The sequence below is a fragment of the Garra rufa genome, chromosome 6, assembly GCF_049309525.1.
Source record: "Garra rufa chromosome 6, GarRuf1.0, whole genome shotgun sequence".
Taxonomy (NCBI): Eukaryota; Metazoa; Chordata; class Actinopteri; order Cypriniformes; family Cyprinidae; genus Garra; species Garra rufa.
Genome location: NC_133366.1, coordinates 6665887 through 6686512, shown reverse-complemented (window position 1 = coordinate 6686512; position 20626 = coordinate 6665887). Strand labels below are relative to the sequence as shown.

The following is a 20626-nucleotide window of genomic DNA, read 5'->3' as shown; positions in this document are numbered from 1 at the left end:
CTTAATCTTCTATGCTGTTAGTAGATTCAGTTCTTCTAAAGCTCTCGATGTGTGTTCAGATGCGTCCTGAGTGTTTCCTGGTCTCGTCTTCAAAATGAATGTGACAGAGAAACACTTCTGTATCTGCCACAGACAGAGAGGGATAAAGAATAATAAAGTGGGAAGTGAAAATAATGTGATGACACACATCCAAACAGCAGCTCTTTTTTTTATGATAACTGCGCACATTTTTGATTAATTAATTGTTACTGGTATATGTTAGATACTTGCACTATAAAATTCTCTCTGTTTTCACACTTAGCATTTACATTCTCGTTTCATTTAAATATAATAACAAACACATCAGAAAAAAATAAAAGCAAAACAAGTTAAGGAAAATTCAAAGGGTTGAGGATTGAGAGTCAAGCGGCTCCCTCTAGTGTTCAGATAGTGTTCAGCACCACGGACAGCGGCTTATTTCAACACAAACACAATTACAGTCTTAATCAGTCCAGCTGATGACATTAAACCTCATAAAGCATATTATAATGTAGAAATACTGACCTTCAAGGCATGGGTAACTGAAACATAAATCAAACAATGCAGTTTATACGGTCAGGCTAAACTTCTGCTGAGTTTATGAAAAAGAAACGAGTTACTGTTGTGGTTTCACAGAAAAATAATAACACTATTGATATAAAGAACAATCGTCTTTTATTTTGTTTACATATACATACACATGCGCACAAAAATCCACTGAGAGACATGATAATGACTGAGAGACATGGATTTCTGCAATGTGAAAGTGCAGTGTAAAATCTGTTAGAATAATCAGGGTTTGTGGGTTATACTGGAGTAGCATAGACTGTATTAGCAGAATCAGAGGGGTTTGTGGGTAATCGTCTGTGATTGTCTTCTCTCCCATCTCCATCTATCTCCTCATAAACACAATTGTAAAGTGAAACCTGAAGAGAGAAAGAGCTTTTACATATTTAATAATAATGATCACATACAATAATTAGCTCTTATGTTTGATAAAAAAAAAAAAACATATTTTTTGAATCAGAGTAATTCTACTTACTGCATCATTGTTTGCTGGTATTGTGTGAGATGTATTGGATGAGAAATTAACACCTGTTGAAAAACAAACAGATAAACACAATTTCATACCCATGTGGATCACATTATTTTTCCTGAATACATGATTGGACATGATCACATATGAATTTTATTGTATCAATTTGAACAATGTAGAAAAATAAACAATTAGAAAAAACCAAAAGTGTGACTGTAAAAAGGGACTGACGCCTCCTCCAGAGAATCATGATCACTAACAGAATCACAGTGATGATCATAAGCAGAAGCGCAGACACAATGATGATCAGGGAAGAGCCTGAAAACACAACAGATTCACTCAATCACTCTGAAGAGTCAAAACTGACTGACTGACAGAAACCAGTGAGTTTGTACCTGTTACAGGAGATGCAGATGTGATCAGTGGAGATTCACCTGATGAGAAAGACGATGATGATGATGATGATGATGATGATGATGGTAATGATGAAGTTGATCTAAATATTCTGTGACTGTTTGCCTCTAAACATAAAGCCAGTGCTAGTAAGATAGAGTGGTACATGTGGTTATTTTCTCACTTACAGATAATTCACTTCTCTTTAAAGACGCTGATGTTTTTCACACATTTCTGACCCACCAGACATGTTTGCTGACACACAAATCCACAAACTGCCAACGTGTTCATTTGAGTGTCTTGAAACTGTTTAAAGCTAGAATAAAAGCATAAGAGATGCTGGTTTGTTTTATAACTACTGACCAGTAATGTTGATGAGGACTCGAGTGATGAAGCTCTTGTGTCCTTGATCAGACTGAACTCCACACCAGTATTCAGCTGAATGTTGTTGAGTCACATGACTGATGGTTCCCGTCAGGAGCTGCTGCTCTCTGTCATCATACAGCTGGATCTGTCCCTCAGCGCTCCATCTTCTGCTCTCCTCCACAGACGTCTCTTCAGCACAGAGATCAGATCCAGATCTCCTGCAGACAAACTTGACATCAGCACTGTGGGATTGTGGGTATTTGCAGCTGATGTTCACAGATCCTCCTGCAGCAGCTGATAGACTGATGCTCTTCTCACAACAATCAGCTGTTGGAGGCAAATCAAGTGCAGCAATGTTAGAATTACAAAATAGATTTTTTGACAAAACAAACTCACATATCAGTTTAAAAAAATGATGCATTTTAATTTTTTTTTGTGAAGAATCATACTTCATCTTCATTCTCTGACACAATAAAATCCACACACACTTACAGACACATGATCTCTTTTCCTTAATCATGGTGTTTATATATTAATTCTTCAGCTTTGATTACCGTTTGATGCCGTTTGTACTCAATCACAATCACGTTACTTTGCTGTTGGCATTTAGACTATTTTGAGTGTAAACCTTATATTGTGAGATACAAATAATACATTGTATTTGTCCTGGATACTGATTTCACTTGTGTCTTTTAGTTACCACAGTAATTACAGTCAGTGTTGAGTGTGAGAGATCATCATGAGTTTGAGAGCTTTAGTTACTCACCTGTTAAAACGTTTAGATTCACTTCAGTGTGAGGATCGAATTTTGCATTAATATCAGTTCCACAGTAGTACATATCAGAATCCTGTTCACTCAGATCTCTGATGCTCACATTGAAAAATGCTGCTCCTGTGTCGTCATATAGAGAGACATTTCCACCATCAACCCATTTCTCTTTAGTACTAGTCCTGATTTGGTCTTTGCATGCTGACCACTTTCCTCTACAAAAATACTTTGCATTTTCTGTATGTTTTCTATCATAACTGCATGAGATGATGACTCCACCTCCTGAATATCCTGTCACACTGATGGAGCTCAAAACACCTAAAACAAACCAGCATCTTAATACAACACTGATATATTTGTGAGACAAAGAGAGATTAACTTTCAGATAACTTTAAAATATTTTCAAAATCAGTTCAACAACACAAACTGAAGTTAAAGACTGTGCTGGTTTACTGTGAGTTCAGATTCTTACCAGGAATCATCAGCAGAGTCAAAGTCCAGATGATCTTCATTATTTTCTCTTATTCAATGATCTTCTCTGTTGTTAGTAGATTCAGTTCTTCTGATGCTCTCGATGTGCGTTCAGATGAGTTCTGCGTGTTTCTTTCCTGGTTACATGTTTAACATCAACTGCTGAACGTGACAGAAATACGCCCACTTCCTCTGAGAGAGAGAGCACGAGAGAGAGGTTTAACAACACTTTATTACTCTATTAAACCTATATTACCTTACAATTAATACAAAATCTAAACAAGATTTCAGGATCCACTGCAGCAAAACCTTTGTTCTTTCTTTCTCACATCCTCCTCACTTAAAACTCACATTTCCTTCCCCCAAATAAACACTCTATCAGAAAATTCTGCATTCAATTTCTAAATAAGATCTTAAACAAAACAAAAAGACCCTGCAGTCTACTATTGCCATAGGTTGTGGGAAGTGAGGAGTATGAAGGAGAACACGAAAGAGACAGGAAGTCAAAACACACAGAATTTTTTATCAATCAAAATGGGAACAAAGGAAAACAACCACTTGAAACAATGTTTAAGACAGGACAAAGAAACAGAGGAAAGGCAGGACTATAAATCCTCAAATGAGGAACTAATGAGGAGAACAAACAAGAACCAGGTGCAAGCTTGTAGGATTAATCAATTAACTTCACAAGGAAAGGAAAGAGACCATATAAGGTAACATAGATGTGACAACTACACCTCAAAAACAAATATTCTATATCTTCATGCTCTCCACAAAATTGACATTCCCTTTCCATTGCTGGATTCAGGTGTGCCACATGTCCGTCTGTAGCTTATACAGGGTCTTGCACCTGTCCCCAACTAGAACAGCGCAGTTTTGCCTCCCTGCTCCACCTGGGCAGCTCCACTACATTGTTGAGTCTTGCATCCTTTGCAATTGCTTTGCCAATCAAGACTAACCGATTCATGATTTATTATGCTCCCGGTGCTCCCGATGGTCAGTCCACAATATTTTTGTTATTAGAGATAAAAGGAAAAAAGGTATAGTATTAGGCACGAAAACCCAAACAATCACCCTCTTCACGTGAGAACTCTCAGATACCCTCAGAGAGAGAGAGAGTAACTGCATTACTCAAACTTTTTAATATGATTTTGAATTCAGGCGTTTTCCCTGAGGTCTGGAATACAGGACTCATCTCTCCTATCTTTAAAAGTGGAGACAAAACCGATCCTAATAACTACAGAGGGATATGTGTTACCAGTAATCTGGGAAAAGTATTTTGCTCTATAATCAACTCTCGAATCTCATCTTTCTTAATGCAGCACAATGTCATCAGCAAATCTCAAATTGGCTTCCTTCCTAAACATCGAACCACTGACCATATCCACACACTACACACATTAATAAATGAACATGTACACCAAAAGAAAGATGGAAAAATATACGCATGCTTCGTAGATTTTAAGAAGGCTTTTGACTCCATTTGGCATAATGGACTGTTTTATAAAATCATTCAAAGTGGCATAGGGGGTAAAATATATGACTTAATTAAAAACATGTATAACCAAAATAAATGTGCAGTAAAAATTGGACAGCAAAGGACTGATTATTTTTCTCAACAGCGAGGAGTAAGACAGGGCTGCTGCCTCAGCCCGACTTTATTTAACATATATATCAATGAACTGGCAGATCTACTGGACCAATCAAACAGCCCTGGACTACAATTATTTGACACAGAAGTCAAATATTTACTATATGCAGATGACTTGCTAATTTTATCTAAAACACCTCAAGGTCTCCAGAACAACCTTGACATTTTAACTAAATTCTGCCATGATTGGACCTTAGAAGTCAACATCCAAAAAACTAAGATTATGATATTTCAGAAAAAACCCAGAAATCTAGAACATAAACATATATTTACTTTAAACAACACTACTCTACAACATGTTTTACAATACAGCTATCTTGGTCTAGTTTTAACTCCCACAGGAAATTTCAATGTGGCAATAAAAACATTACTTGTAAAAGCCCGCAGAGCACTGCATGCCATACGAACAAAATTATTCAAAATAAATATCCCCATCAGAATTTGGACAAAGATTTTCGATAGTGTCATACTGCCTATTGCCCTGTATGGAAGTGAGATCTGGGGCCCAGCGAGTAACTACAGCCATAAAGATTGGCACAAACACCCTTTAGAAGTTCTGCATGTAGAGTTCTGCAGAAGTATCCTTCACGTCCACAGAAACACGCCTAATAACGCCTGCAGAGCTGAGCTAGGCCGTCTTCCCCTAAATCTAATCATTAAAAAAAGAGTTTTAAAGTTTTGGATCCACTTAAACTCTAGTTCTGAGGATTCTCTTCATTTTAAAGCAAAAAAGTCAAAAAAGTCATCTTTGTGTAATGGTGTCTAATCTGACTAACAAGGCACTCAATATCACCAAACTTGAGAAACATGGAAGAATCAAAGAAATTCTAAATGAAGAAAAGGAGACATACATACAACATTGGAAAGAACAGACCAAAGACCAAAGTCGTCTCCAATGTTATGTGAAACTCAACAGAGAGTACAGTCTAGCTGAGTATCTGGTCTCAGTCAGGAATATAACACACAGACATTTACTGACCAAATACAGACTGAGTGACCACCAGCTAGCCATAGAAAGAGGACGGCATAAAAAGACATGGTTACCTAAAGAAGAGCGAATCTGTAACGAATGTAGATCAGGAGCAGTTGAGACAGAGGAACACTTTCTCCTCCACTGTGACAAATACACATCCCTAAGAGACTCACTGTACAGTCAAATACAGCAGATTATTCCTGAGTTCCAGTCACTCCATGAAAATAACAAACTAAAAATACTACTTGGTGAAGGACTTACTTCCTCTTTGGTAGCACAACATATTTACAAATGTCATAAAATAAGAAGTAAAGAGTGAACACATCTGTATTAGTAGAACCATTAATGTTTATATAAATATATATATGAATGTATTTTTTATTTTTTATGGATGTATATTATATGTATTTTTGTTTTGATTCTATTCTGATGTATAGAATGCTTTGGCAATATGTATCCAAGTATGTCATGCCAATAAAGCAATATGAATTGAAAAAAAAAAAATTGAATTGAAAGAGAGAGAGAGAGAGAGAGAGAGAGAGAGAGAGAGAGAGAGAGAGAGAGAGAGAGAGAGATGGTTAATAGATAGGGAAGTGAAACTAATGTTTCACACATGCTTCAAATGAACATGCAGAACTCACAGACAGAACAGACACATGCGGACAAAACTCATCCCGGAAGACATTATTGCGCCAATTTATGCTATGATTTGAATTTTTTAGCAAAATCGTAACATTTAATGGTTTTAACCGTGTTAGAAGTTTAATAAAGTGTTTCTTGAGAGCATCAGATTGATTTTAGAGACATCTGGTGGACAGACATGTAAACAGCAGCGGTTCTCATAGAATTCAGGATGGATAGTATGCACATTGGGACGCAGGCATGGATTAGTTGTTTAGTCTGAGATAGCTCCAGATAATAACAGAGACTCAATTAATGGTGTGAATTTATGATTATCGGTCTGGCAGTGTTTGAAACTTGTCTGAAAACAGTATTGTGTGATTGTGTTTGACGTTAGCAATGCATAAAATGTACACTTCTAAAATCATGCATTTTGTCTCAGAATTAATCTAGATGCTCCATTCCAAAAAGACACATTACTGCAGATGAAGTAAGAGTTTTAAAGGGTCATTTTTTATTTGCATATCACTTTTCACATTTAATGCGGTTTCAAAGCAGCTTTACAATAAAACATGCATTATGTTTAAAGGCTTTTTATACACAAGTGACAAACTGTGAAAAGCAAGAAAGAAAAAAAAAACACTATATATAATATTTATGTATCAAAAGAAACAATCAAGCTCATCTGGAGAAAACCAATTTCCTCTGACATTGCAATCAATGTCCATTTGTTAAATATGATCTGTTTACACAGTACGCGTGTCATGTAGTGCTCATTTGTTACAGACGCTGAATACTGAACATCTCAGACTCTCAGACACATTCTCTGCTGTGGAGATTCAGCTGATGATGATGAGGATGATGATGTGGATAATGATGATGGTGATGTGGATGGTGATAATGAGGATGGTGATAATTGTGTTGTTGCTGTTGTTTCAGGTACATCTACATTAATAAAAAAAAAGCACTAAACACATTTCTCAGGGTTGTCTTTTTACCACAAATAACTTGACATCATGTGTCTCATGGTATATATAAGTGTTACTGATGTCATTCACACATTGACTACCCAGAATTCATGCTTGTTGATACTTGGAAACAAAATGGCGAGCTGTTGGTTTGAGTTTCCGTGACTGAAGTCTGTGGTTTCTCAGTGAATAATACAGTTCATGGCAGGTTACTGGATGAGCATCTTTAACTGCAGCTTCTTAACTCTAGTACAAGACTGGTGAAATGACTCACAGAAGTGCTAAAACTGTACTAATACTGCATCCAGATGAGCCCACTTATACTGGTTAAAAAAACTGCAGTTTTTATATAACCACTTTCCTTTTTAAACAGCTTCACATTGGTTGGTTCTTGGCCTCCGTGCCTTAATTTTTTTTTTTTTAATGCACAGCTAGCCCTGCACTGACAATTTAAAGCTAAAGATGGTTATGGCTCATTAGCTTCAGCATTCTGTCTGCTTCAAATCAGGCACAGAGATTAAATGTAGTAAAATTACAGTTATTTGAATTAATTACAGCATTTATTGTTATTAACTATCATGAAAGAGATGAGAGTAGGCGTATTTCCATTACAGAATTTGCGGAAAACTTCTGCAATATTTTATAAATTTTGATTAAAAAGTATTGTAAATGGTAGCGTTTCCATTAACCAATGTTATCCAACTAAAGCGATAAGTCATTGCAATGGATTTTTTTGGAATTTTGGCTATATTTAATTGAATGTGTAAATGCAAAAAAAAAATGCTGTTTTGTGAAGTAGTCATTTTTCGAGTTGCCTGAAAAACCACCTCATGCGAGCTACATGTGCATTAAACAGTTTTAATGCATACCTGCCAACCAATCAGAACTGAGTATTCAGACAGACCATAATATAACATATTGTAAGACATAGTGTGATCTGCTTTGATTGATTTTAATTACATTCTAAAAAATATCATTGAGAAAATCATCCGTACCAGTAACGCTGATGAGGACTCGAGTGATGAAGCTCTTGTGTCCTTGATCAGACTGAACTCCACACCAGTATTCAGCTGAATGTTGTTGAGTCACATGACTGATGGTTCCCGTCAGGAGCTGCTGCTCTCTGTCATCATACAGCTGGATCTGTCCCTCAGCGCTCCATCTTCTGCTCTCCTCCACAGACGTCTCTTCAGCACAGAGATCAGATCCAGATCTCCTGCAGACAAACTTGACATCAGCACTGTGGGATTGTGGGTATTTGCAGCTGATGTTCACAGATCCTCCTGCAGCAGCTGATAGACTGATGCTCTTCTCACAACAAGCAGCTGTTGGAGAGGCAAATCAAGTGCAGCAATGTTTTAATTAAACAATAGATTCATGAGTTCACTACAGAAACAGATGCATGAGTGAATGAAAGCAGCTCACCATCTCTCACGTCCAGATTAAACTCGGAGAAGAAACTGTATCCTTCAGAAACTTTGACTATAATTCTATATTCTCCAGAATCGTTCACATTCAGCTCTCTGATAAATATATGCAAGAAACGTGAAGATCTATCATCATAAACAGAGAATCGTCCACCATGTGTCCATTCTGCTGCTCTGTTAGTGTTTATTAGAGTAAAACATTCATCTGCTCCAGTTTTACAGATGTATTTCTCACAGTCATCATGTTTCATCTCATATCTGTAGTTTATAATGACTCTTCTTCCTGAATATCCCGTCACACTACTGATTGTTTGACCTGTTTAAACACAAACTCAGGTATTAGTGTGATGAAGATGATGATGCTCCTCATCATTACTGTAAAGAAATGACGCTTTGATAATCTGTAATTTTGTTCTCAGTAAACATATATCTGATACATATATCACATATCCCAGCAGCCACTGGCCATTAACATAATGTTAGGTTGACCCCCAACGTTGGACAGATGTTGCATTTTGGTTAAGAATGAAAAACGGGTTGACGTCAATATTTGGCTCAGTTTGACTTTGACATTGGATTTTAGTTACACAACCTAAAAACAAAATATCAACATATAGCTAAAGTCAGTTTTGGACATCAATTGAACAATGACATTAAACGTTGTATTGACATTGAATTTTGGTAACCCAACATCACAACCGAAATTGAGCCACATTTTAATGATGTTGTGTGCCTGCTGGGATGTCACTTTGCTGTTGCCACTATTTAAGACTATTTTCTGAGTGTTACAGCAGGAGAATTAAAGGTTATTGATGGCATCTTAAGAAACACGTGTGATTATCGTAATTAAAGTCAGTGTTGAGTGGGTTTAAGAAATTTAGTTACTCACCTGTTATAACATTCAAATTCACTTCAGCGTATAAATCTTTTCCAGTTCTTTCAGTTCCACAGTAGTACAACCCAGAATCCTGTTCACTCAGATCTCTGATGGTCACAGTGAAAACTGCTGCTGTTGTGTCGTCATACAGAGAGAATCTTCCAGAATGAACCCATTTATCTTTCTCTTCAGTCTTGATTTGGTCTGCACACACTGACCACTCTCCTCTACAAAAATACTTTATATATGCAGTATATCCTTCATCATATGAGCATTTGATGATGACTCCTCCTCCTGAATATCCTGTCAGACTGATGTAGCATACGACACCTACAACAAACCAGCATTAAAACACTTAAATATATTGATGACAATACACAGCAATGAACTTTCTTAAACTTTTCAACATCTGCTGAACAACATGAACCGAAGTTAAAGACTGTGCAATTTTTTAGTGATTTACTGTAAATTCAGATTCTTACCAGGAATCATCAGCAGAGTGAAAGTCCAGATGATCTTCATTTTTCTCTCTTATTCAATGATCTTCTCTGTTGTAAGTAGAGTCATTTATTTTGAAGCTCTCAATGTGTGTTCAGAACTTGGTCCTGGTCATGTCGGTCTTAAAGATGAACTGCTAAATGTGACAGAGACGCCCACTTCCTCTTAGAGAGAGATAATTTATAAATAGGGAAATGAAACTAGTTTTTCACACATGCTTCACATGAACGTACAAGATACATGCAAAGACACATGCAAATAAAACTCATTATAAAGTGTTTTTAACAGACATTTCCACAAAATTATTATTTCAAGGGCTTAGTTTTAAGGTTGTGATGTTTAACATTTTAACTGACTTAAGAGTTTAATGAAGTGTTTCTTGAGTGCATCACGTTCATTTCACAGATGGTGTTAGTGATAATGATAGTGATAGTGAATGTGGCAACAACATCGGTTCCCATGGTTGTCAGGGTTTATCAAGGGAGGACCCAAATGCAGAATGAGCAAAAATGACAGTTTATTGTAAGGACAGGGTAAACAAGAGGATGACAGCAGACAGTCGCAACACGGGCCTGGGACACACGGCTAGGGGGGGACAGGCAGGACGTGGAAGGAGGGACAGGTGCAACCTCGAAGAGAGTCCGGGTGGCCAGAAGCAGCAACCAGGAGGAACTCAGGAGGCCGGGCAGGAACGGACAAACACACGAATGACAAGACAAAAGACAGGCACACAAAAAAAGAAAAGCCTCAAACTACGACGGGGGTAGAGTTACGTAAAACCCAAAAAGATTATCAAAAGACTAGAAAACCAAATCAGAAGGAAAACAAAAAAGAAATAAAAAGCTAGAATTTAAATAAAAGACCGGAAGAGCTAGGTAAAAAAATAAAGATGATCAAAAAGACTACAAACAATATCAAAAGGATAACAAAAGGCTAGAAATAAAACAAAAGACAGGATGATCTTTGTAAAACAACAAAAAGATTATAAAAAAGACTAGAAAGATCAAATCAAAAAGGACAACAAAAAGAAATAATATTTCTATAATATTACTTCAAAAGAAACAAGAAAGGGAGAAGGGGGAAAAACTAAGGCAAAAAACTGAAACTAGTTAAACGGGGGAAAACACAGACGGCAATCTAGAGCTGGACTGAAAAAAAATCTCAAAGTTCAAAACGAACCAGCAAAGACAAGAGGGAAAGAGCACAATATAAAGGGAGGAAAGGACATGAGGATCAGGTGAGTACAATTAGACAAACGAGGATCAGGCGAGAAAAACAGGTGACAACACTCAGACCAACTAGGACTAAACAAGGGGGTGTGGAAAAGGGAAACAAGGAGGTGGGGTAACAGGAGCAAATTTCAGACATAAACAAAGACACAGCCATGTGCTGACACACAAGACAAACAATGAAACATTAAACAAAGACAAGACAGACAAGGCTGTCAGGGCAGGATCATGACAGTACCCTCCCCCTGACGGACGCCTCCAGGCGTCCATAAAGGGCAACGGCCAAGGGGGTACAAACTGGGAGGGTGGGGTAGCCAGGGAAATTTGGAGGAAAAGGAGGGGGAAGGAAAAGTCCAGGGGGTTGGCTTGGGACAGAGGAGGGGGGAGGCCATCTTAAAGGCCCACTAGGTCCAGGAAACAGAGGGGGTGGGATGGGAGGGCCAGGAAAACCTCCCGAAGCCCCTCTAGGTCTGTGGGTGCTCTTGACTTGAGGGAGCTTGGGACTTGGCTTGAGGGTCGAATCCAGGAAGCCCTCCAGGGCTACTGGAACTGGTTTGAGGCCAGAATCAGAGACGCCCTCCTGGGCTATAGGAATAGGCTTGAGGGCTGAATTGGGGACGCCCTCCAGGGCTACAGGAGCTGGTTTGAGGGCAGAATCAGAAACGCCCTCCTGGGCTACAGGAACAGGATTGAGGGCTGAATCGGGTACGCCCTCCAGGGCTACTGGAGCTGGTTTGAGGGCAAAATCTGAGATGCCCTCCAGAGCTACAGGAGATGGTTTGAGGGCAGAATCAGAGACGCCCTCCTGGGCTACAGGAACAGGATTGAGGCCTGAATCGAGGACGCCCTCCAGGGCTACTGGAACTGATTTGAGGGCAGAATCAGAGACGCCCTCCTGGGCTACAGGAACAGGATTGAGGGCTGAATCGGGGACGCCCTCCAGGGCTACTGGAACTGGTTTGAGGCCAGAATCAGAGACACCCTCCTGGGCTATAGGAATAGGCTTGAGGACTGAATCGGGGACGCCCTCCAGGGCTACTGGAGCTGGTTTGAGGGCAAAATCCGAGAGGCCTTCCGGGGCTACTAGGATTGGCTTAGGGGATGAATCCGGGAACTCGGGAATGGCGGCCATCTTGGCCAGGAACTTAGGAACGGCGGCCATCTTGGCCAGGAACTCATGAACGGCGGCCATCTTGGCCGGAAACTCAGGGACAGCGGCCTCTTTGGCCGGGGGCTCAGAGTTGGCGGCCATCTTGGCCGGGGATTCAGGATTGACGGCCATCTTGGCCGGGGACTCGGGATCGGCGGCCTCTTTGGCCGTGGATTCAGGATTGACGGCCATCTTGGCCGGGGACTCGGGATCGGCGGCCTCTTTGGCCGTGGATTCGGGATTGACAGCCATCTTGGCCGGGGACTCGGGATCGTTGGCCCTCTTGGCCGGGGATACAGGATCAACGGCCATCCTGGCCGGGAACTCAGGAACGGCGGCCTCTTTGGCCGGGGGCTCAGAGTTGGCGGCCATCTTGGCCGGGGATTCGGGATTGACGGCCATCCTGGGAGCCGACTCTGGACGCTCGGGCGAGATGTGACCTAACCCCGAAGGGACAGCTGTGACCTGAGTGTGTTCAGGAGGCGAGGCTGCGTCCTGACCTGCCTCGGGAAGCGTGGCAGCGTCCTGACCTGCCTCGGGAAGCGTGGCAGCGTCCTGACCTGCCTCGGGAAGCGTGGCAGTGTCCTGACTGGGCTCAGGAATGACTGGGATGGACTTGGCAGACTCCGGCATGACTTGAGCAGGCTCGGGAGACTCAGAGACTAAGGCAGTTTTCTGGGCTGCCCTCTTCCTTCTCTGCTTACACTTCGAAGCCGATACTGGAGCGGACTCAGGGGCTGGGGCCGACACTGGAGATGGTGGACTTGACTCGGAGAGGGAAGGAGGACAGGGTGGTCCCTGCTGACATCTTCCGGAGGGTTAAGGATCTGCCAGTCCTTGCGATGGTGCAAATAATTTGAGAAGCCCCAGAAGTCCAGAATGCGTAGTTGCTCCATCTCCCAGCATGGCAAGGGGTCATCCAGGGTGAGGTTGAAGGCCTCCTTCAGGGTATTGTCATCATACCCTAGACCCCTAGCCATGGCCAAAAATGACAGTTTATTGTAAGGACAGTCGCAACACGGGCCTGGGAACACACGGCTAGGGGGGGACAGGCAGGACGTGGAAGGAGGGACAGGTGCAACCTCGAAGAGAGTCCGGGCGGCCAGAAGCAGCAACCAGGAGGAACTCAGGAGGCCGGGCAGGAACGGACAAACACACGAATGACAAGACAACAAAAGACACGCACACGAAAAAAGAAAAGCCTCAAAAACTACGACGGGGGAAGAGCTAGGTAAAACCCAAAAAGATTATCAAAAGACTAGAAAACCAAATCAGAAGGAAAACAAAAAAGAAAGAAATAAAAAGCTAGAATTTAAACAAAAGACCGGAAGAGCTGGGTAAAAACAAAGATGATCAAAAAGACTACAAACAATATCAAAAGGATAACAAAAGGCTAGAAATAAAAATCTAGAAATAAAACAAAAGACAGGATGATCTTTGTAAAACAACAAAAAGAGATTATCAAAAAGACTAGAAAGATCAAATCAAAAGGACAACAAAAAGAAATAATATTACTTCTATAATATTACTTCAAAAGAAACAAGAAAGGGAGAAGGGGAAAAAACTAGAGATAGGGCCGATTGCAGAACAGCAGAACCATACGTCACAGCAGTCACACGGCAGCAGCGCCGCGGCAGCAGGCTCAGCCGGTAGTGGGCGGAGTCTCCAACTCAGATCGAAAGTGTGTGAAAATAATTATCAACTTATATTTTTTCTTTTCCTTTTCTTATTTTTAATGTTGTTTCTTTATAACGTGTTGTATGTTATTTAAATAATAATAATAATAATAATAATAATAATACAAATAATTTATTAATGATAAACACCAGAAATTGCACTTCTTATCTTTGTGAAGTGTTTCAAAGCTGTTAATGTTAAGTCAGTATTTAATTTAAAGTTAGTTTTTAAGTGAAAAAAAAAAATGTAAATACATATTTATAAATATATATGTGTGTATTCGCGCCTGTTTAAATTATATATGTATTTAATCGCGCCTATTTAAATTATATATACGTGTGTGTAACATTTTTTGTTGTCTTAAAAGATAAACAGTATAAACTGAGTGCAAAGCTTAAACAAAAAACAAAACAAAACCTGAGCAATAGAACGTTTTTATATAGTTAAACTATATTTTTACTTAATAATTTCAGGATTAACCAGTTTTTCATAGTACATAATACCATGTACTATACACTATACGCATCATTAACTGGATTTTCAAAAAAAAATATTAAAAAATCAAACAAATGTTATAGCACAGAAGGCACACATTTGACAACAATAATAACCACACATTACTCACCTAACTAAATTAGGTTAAACCTATGCAGTTAATCCTGAGGCATGTTTTGTTCACACACTCTTTAAGGAAAATGTCCATATCAATATCATCCTTAAATTCGAAGTGAAACACGAAGGACTCTTTGGCCAGCAGACTCTCATCATTTGTTTCCGCAGTTCTAAAAGTTCATTATGTTGCTGCACATGAAATATAACGAGGATAACATTAAATATATATATATATATATATATATATATATATATATATATATATATATCTATCTCTATCTCTATCTATATATATATATATAAAATCAGGTAACACATTGATTATTTATAACTCAAACCCCTTTCTCCACCCGTCCGTTGATCGCGCATATCCGCCATGTTTGTAGTTTTTTTTAAACACTTTTTATGCGTGTTTATAGTTCTAATCGAATCTTCGTTCACCGCGTAACGTGTTGTGGGTGCATTGATCCGTATGTCGTATTCTGAAGTTAAGTAGTAGACCACCCGGAAATCTTTGGAATACTTTTTAAACATAATACGATTTGGGACATACTAATTCTATTTGCGAATACTATTTAAAACGCATAGTTTGCGAATTGGGACCTGATTGGGCCGCAGCAGGAGACTCCGCCCACAACCGGCTGAGCCTGCTGCTGCCGTGTGACTGCTGTGACGTATGGTTCTGCTGTTCTGCAATCAGTCATTATTGGAAAACTAAGGCAAAAAACTGAAACTAGTTAAACGGGGAAAAACACAGACGGCAATCTAGAGCTGGACTGAAAAAAATCTCAAAGTTCAAAACTCACAAAAACTCACAAAACGAACCAGCAAAGACAAGAGGGAAAGAGCACAAAATAAAGGGAGGAAAGGACATGAGGATCAGGTGAGTACAATTAGACAAACGAGGATCAGACGAGAAAAACAGGTGACAACACTCAGACCAACTAGGACTAAACAAGGGGGTGTGGAAAAGGGAAACAAGGAGGTGGGGCAACAGGAGCACATGGCAGACATAAACAAAGACACAGCCATGTGCTGACACACAAGACAAACAAGGAAACATTAAACAAAGACAAGACAGACAAGGCTGTCAGGGCAGGATCATGACAATGGTATAAGCAAAGCAGCATTTCTCGCCTTCAGCTGTGTGCTCATCCTTTAATATAATACAATCATTGTTATTTTTTATTGTTATCTTTTGTCATGTGATCACTAGTTTCCTCCATAAGAAACATTTAAAAACAGCGCTTGATGCTAGTGTCACATACAATACACATCGCCTTTAATTTAGACAATGAACATTTTACCTCATATTAAATCAATATATTCTCCAGTCTAAATAGAGAGAGATCAATATAAGCAAGGTAAGAGCTGTTAAAAGAACCAGATCGCTAATTGTCTTAAACTTTAAATAACCAAGTGACAAACTATAGCAAATGTTTACATATCGGATTCAGAATAAACTGACAAAACTTTTCTAGAGTCAATGGCCATTTGCTAAATATGACACAGCATGAGTGTCATTTGATGCCAGGGCCATCAGGTTATGACACTCATACTCTGCTGTGGTTCATCAGGTAGTGAGATGATTGACAGCAGCGTATTGTCACACCCCCGGACTTTCATGTTGGTTTCTCCCATTTTCCCCCGCAGTTCTGAGTGTTTTGGTTTCTCCCTCATTGTTGTCACCTGGATGTTGTAATCAGTCTGTCTATTTAAGGTGTGTGTTTTCCCCTGTATTCTTGTCGGTCTTTAATGTTACCACTCTGTGTTCCTGTGTCTGCCTGTTTCCCTTTGGATTTATTAAATGTACGTCTTTTATTTACGTCGTTGTTCGTGTGTTCCTGCCTGATTTGTGACAGAAAGACCGACCGATACAGTTTATTTTCTTGGCGTGTTCACCTCCGTTTTATTTCCTGTTCGTTTTTCCCAGTCTTTTTGTTTCCGTAGTGTTTTCCCCATGGAGTCCTTCGTCCAGAATTCATCCTCCTCCGGCTGAAGCAGGGGGATTTACCGCTCGAGGGTTACACTTTGATGTTCCAGCTCATAGCTCATACCACCAGCTACCCGGACAACGCGCTCTGTATGTTCTATGATGCAAGCCTTAACGCATCATGCAGAGCGCCGTCGTCCGAGGACGGCCCTCGAGCGGACTTCGCCGCATTTGTGGAGTGGACACTGGCGAGAAACAAACCCTTGTTTCCCACCCGTTTCCAGGAGAATCTCGTCAGTGCCACTCCAGACCCAGAGCCCAGCCAGCCACCCCGACCTGCGGATTATGAGCCCATCGTAGACGGGAAGCCCGAGCCCGGAGCGACAGAGTTATGGAGCGCCGATGGGGTCAAAACTTCCGACCGGGTGCGAGAGCCGGCTACTACATCAGCGACGGTGGAGTGCTTCATGGAGCAAGAGAGGGCTGTAGAGAGCCCCGTCCACTGCACCGCCACTGGGGGTGAGCAAGAGCACAACTCTGGGGACTTAATTGACTTTCACGGAAATACCCATCTGCCTGGATTTCCCACCCACCCTCCCTCTTCTGCCTAAGCCTGAATCTCCGCTGGTTCCGCCCAGCCATCCAGAGTCACTGCTGGTTCCGCCCAGCCTTCATGAATCCCCGCTGTCATCTGTCAGTCCCCTTGCTCACCCTCAGCCCACCATCTGTGCGGTGGGTTCGCTGCGGGTCTGCCAGTCTCCATCGGTGTCATGGCTGGAGGATCCCTCACCATCGCCTCCAGCCTCAGAGTCTTGGACTCCGCCTCGGCCCTCCGACCCTGCAGCTCCACCCCGGCTCTCTGCTCCCTCGTCTCCGCCGTCGCCCGTCGGTCCACCAGCTCCACCGGGCTCCATCGTCCCTCCGGCTCCGCCCTGGTCAGTCGTCGCCCCACCTTCGCCTCTGGACTATACTCCTCCGGCTGTGCCTCGTCGCTTCGTCCCACCGGCTCGGTGGACCTCCTCCCTCCCGCGGGCACAGCCTCGGCCCTCTGTCGCTCCGGCTCTGCCGCGGACCTCCGGATCTCCATCTCCGCCTTGGTCGCCAGAGCCTTGGGTTCCGCCTTGGCCCTCCGGATCCGCGGTGTCACCCAAGATCTTCGGCTTTCCGTCTCCGCCTCGGGCTCTCCCACCACCTGCTCCGCCTCCGTCGGTCGGACCCATGGAGTCGTCAGCCTCTCCTCCACCATGGCTCCTCCGTGGGATTACATCTTGGCTGCGGCCTGGGTCCCACCTGGCTCCTCCTGCTCCAGCCCCTTCCTGTCACCTCCTTGGCTCCTCCCTCCGTCATCACCTCCATGGACTATTCAGTCACCACCCTGGACTCTATCTTTTGCCCTCCTCCCGGGAGTCCGTCCTCCGCCGAAACCCCCTCCTGAGACTGTTTGCTGTTTCCCATTTGTCGGCGCGAGGACACGCCTTCCGGAAGGGGGAGGTAATGTCACACCCCCGGACTTTCATGTTGGTTTCTCCCATTTCCCCCCGCAGTTCTGAGTGTTTTGGTTTCTCCCTCATTGTTGTCACCTGGATGTTGTAATCAGTCTGTCTATTTAAGGTGTGTGTTTTTCCCCTGTATTCTTGTCGGTCTTTAATGTTACCACTCTGTGTTCCTGTGTCTGCCTGTTTCCCTTTGGATTTATTAAATGTACGTCTTTTATTTACGTCGTTGTTCGTGTGTTCCTGCCTGATTTGTGACACGTATTCAGTGTAATCCTGATTATTCCTTAAAATGACACTGTCACAACAGTCCGCTTTATTCTGGAAATTCACCACGGAGTAATTCAGATCCTCAACAGATGTGATCAAGATCTGAGAGTCACCAGTGGGTTCAGAAAAGTTTGTAGGTAATTGTTTAGGTGTAGGTAAAGTGTTTTCAGTCTCCTCATCGCAACAGGTGTGAAAAACCTGCAGACAGATAGAGAACTGTTTGTATTTGATTATTAAATTAATAAACAAATATTTATTAGCATTACCAGCTCTAGAAATCTGTTTGTTTTATTGGTCAAAACAAACATCGGTAACACTTTCTATGAAGCCTGTATTTATAATACATTATAAGGGTATTCTTAAGGCATTATAAAGAATGCATAATGCATTATAAAAAACCTTGTTATATCATCTCATGAGTATTCATAAGAACAGTTTTAATGTATTATAATTTTTACTTTTTTGTGATTATAGCTTTTAAGAGTATGATTTCCTCCTCGTAGTTATAACGAATTATAAGTCTCATATCTTGTCATCTTTCTCATGTCACTTTACTTAAAGCATACAAAGACCACTTATAAGTAATTATAATAATATTTTCCAAAGAACCTTAAGATCATGCATCAGATCAGATGAATGTGTAATATGACACATTTGTATTATCAGTTTGATTATTTTGATAGTACCCTTTAGGCAGCTTTTGATTGGTAACTCTGCAACTGCATGTCAGCTAGCAGTAATTATTATTAGTAGTATGCTAAATATATGCTAACACTGAATTTTGATGTTTCACCAAAAGACAAACTATTATATTATATTAAGTAACTTTGCAAGTACATGAACCTTCTACCTAACCATAAACTAAGTCTACTAATACTCTAAGGAGTGTCAGTTGACATGTAGGTGGAAAGTTTAAGCATATAGTAAATGGACTAAGTGGACCATCAAAATGAAACGTAATATAATGTAAAAAATAAATGTAATATGATATAATCCATTATAAATTAAGTAGATTTAATATGCCGTCAATAATCATAATCTTAAAAGTTATAACCTCAAATACTCAAGTATTATAATGTATTATAATTGTTGTTATGATTATTTATGACATGATATAACATATTATAAGGTTTATTATAATGCATTATGCATTCATTATAATGCCTTATAAATACCCTTATAATGTATTATAAATAGGGGCTTCATAGAAAGTGTTACCCAAACATCTTTTCCAATCATACTTATTGTACTAACAGCTTTGCTATTTCCAAGTGTCGCATGAGAACTTCTGGGTGCAGAATCAGCACCTGTCAAAGACAAACTTTATATCAACCTCAAATTTCTCTATTTTGCTCATTTATTGTTGCATGCAGCAGGACATTTTCATGAAGTCATTTAAAAAAAAAAAAACACATCTCTATGAATGTCAATGCACCAGTTTGACCAATGTCTTTTAAATAAAGTAAAAGGAGATTTACTGTGGGACTGACACCTCCTCCAGAGAATCATGATCACCAACAAAATCACAGTGATGATCAGAAGCAGAAGCACAGACACAATGATGATCAGAGAAGAGCCTGAAAACACAACAGATTCACTCAATCACTCTGAAGAGTCAAAATTGGCCAACTTTGACAGAAATCATTTTGTACCTGTTACAGGAGATGCAGATGTGATCAGTGGAGATTCACCTGATGAGAAAGATGATGATGATTGTGTTCGATGAAAGTTTGTCTCTCAATCACAAAAAAGGCAGATTCACTAACAGGAAAATAAAATGTTTCTACTTCACTTCCCTTTTTCCTTTTTTCCCTTCTCACAGACGCTGATGTCTTTCACCATTATTGACCAATCAGACATGTGAACCACAAACACACACAGAACCACAAACTACAACTTTATACTCTCAGGAAGATTTTTAACTAAACATAATCTATGATATTGGTGTGGATTAAATGATTTTAGCAAAATCAATTCCTGACGCAAACCAGAAAATTCCTAGCCATGCATCTCACTTATACCAGAATGGACAAAGCTGTCATTCATACTTTGATTTGAATTTGAATAATGTTCTTTGCAAAATGTGAATTAAAAAGATTAATAACAATATCTGTTCATTTCTAATTATGTTAGTTATTTTATATGGGTTGTAAGAGATGTATTTTATTTGATTGAAGTTTTAACTCACCTGTTA

At 40.4% G+C, this 20626-nt stretch overlaps 1 protein-coding gene across 5 annotated transcripts; it reads right to left on the bottom strand.

Moving 5' to 3' along the window:
* Window positions 1-676: 676 nt before the first annotated feature.
* LOC141337236 (polymeric immunoglobulin receptor-like) lies at window positions 677-10161 on the bottom strand. 5 transcript variants are annotated; one of them, XM_073843015.1, is made up of 7 exons: window positions 10053-10161; window positions 2580-2900; window positions 1811-2140; window positions 1450-1575; window positions 1286-1372; window positions 1061-1113; window positions 677-944 (listed from the first exon to the last, which is right to left on the bottom strand). In XM_073843015.1, the coding sequence occupies exons 1-7, from the start codon at window positions 10090-10092 to the stop codon at window positions 825-827; spliced, it is 1077 nt and encodes a 358-aa protein (XP_073699116.1). In that variant the 5' UTR covers window positions 10093-10161; the 3' UTR covers window positions 677-824. The 5 variants fall into 5 exon arrangements, with proteins under 5 accessions (XP_073699116.1, XP_073699115.1, XP_073699117.1 ...); XM_073843014.1 differs by lacking the exon at window positions 10053-10161 and adding an exon at window positions 3055-3239; XM_073843016.1 differs by lacking the exon at window positions 10053-10161 and adding an exon at window positions 3055-3239 and having other exon boundaries at window positions 1450-1488.
* Between the last annotated feature and the right edge of the window lie 10465 nt (window positions 10162-20626).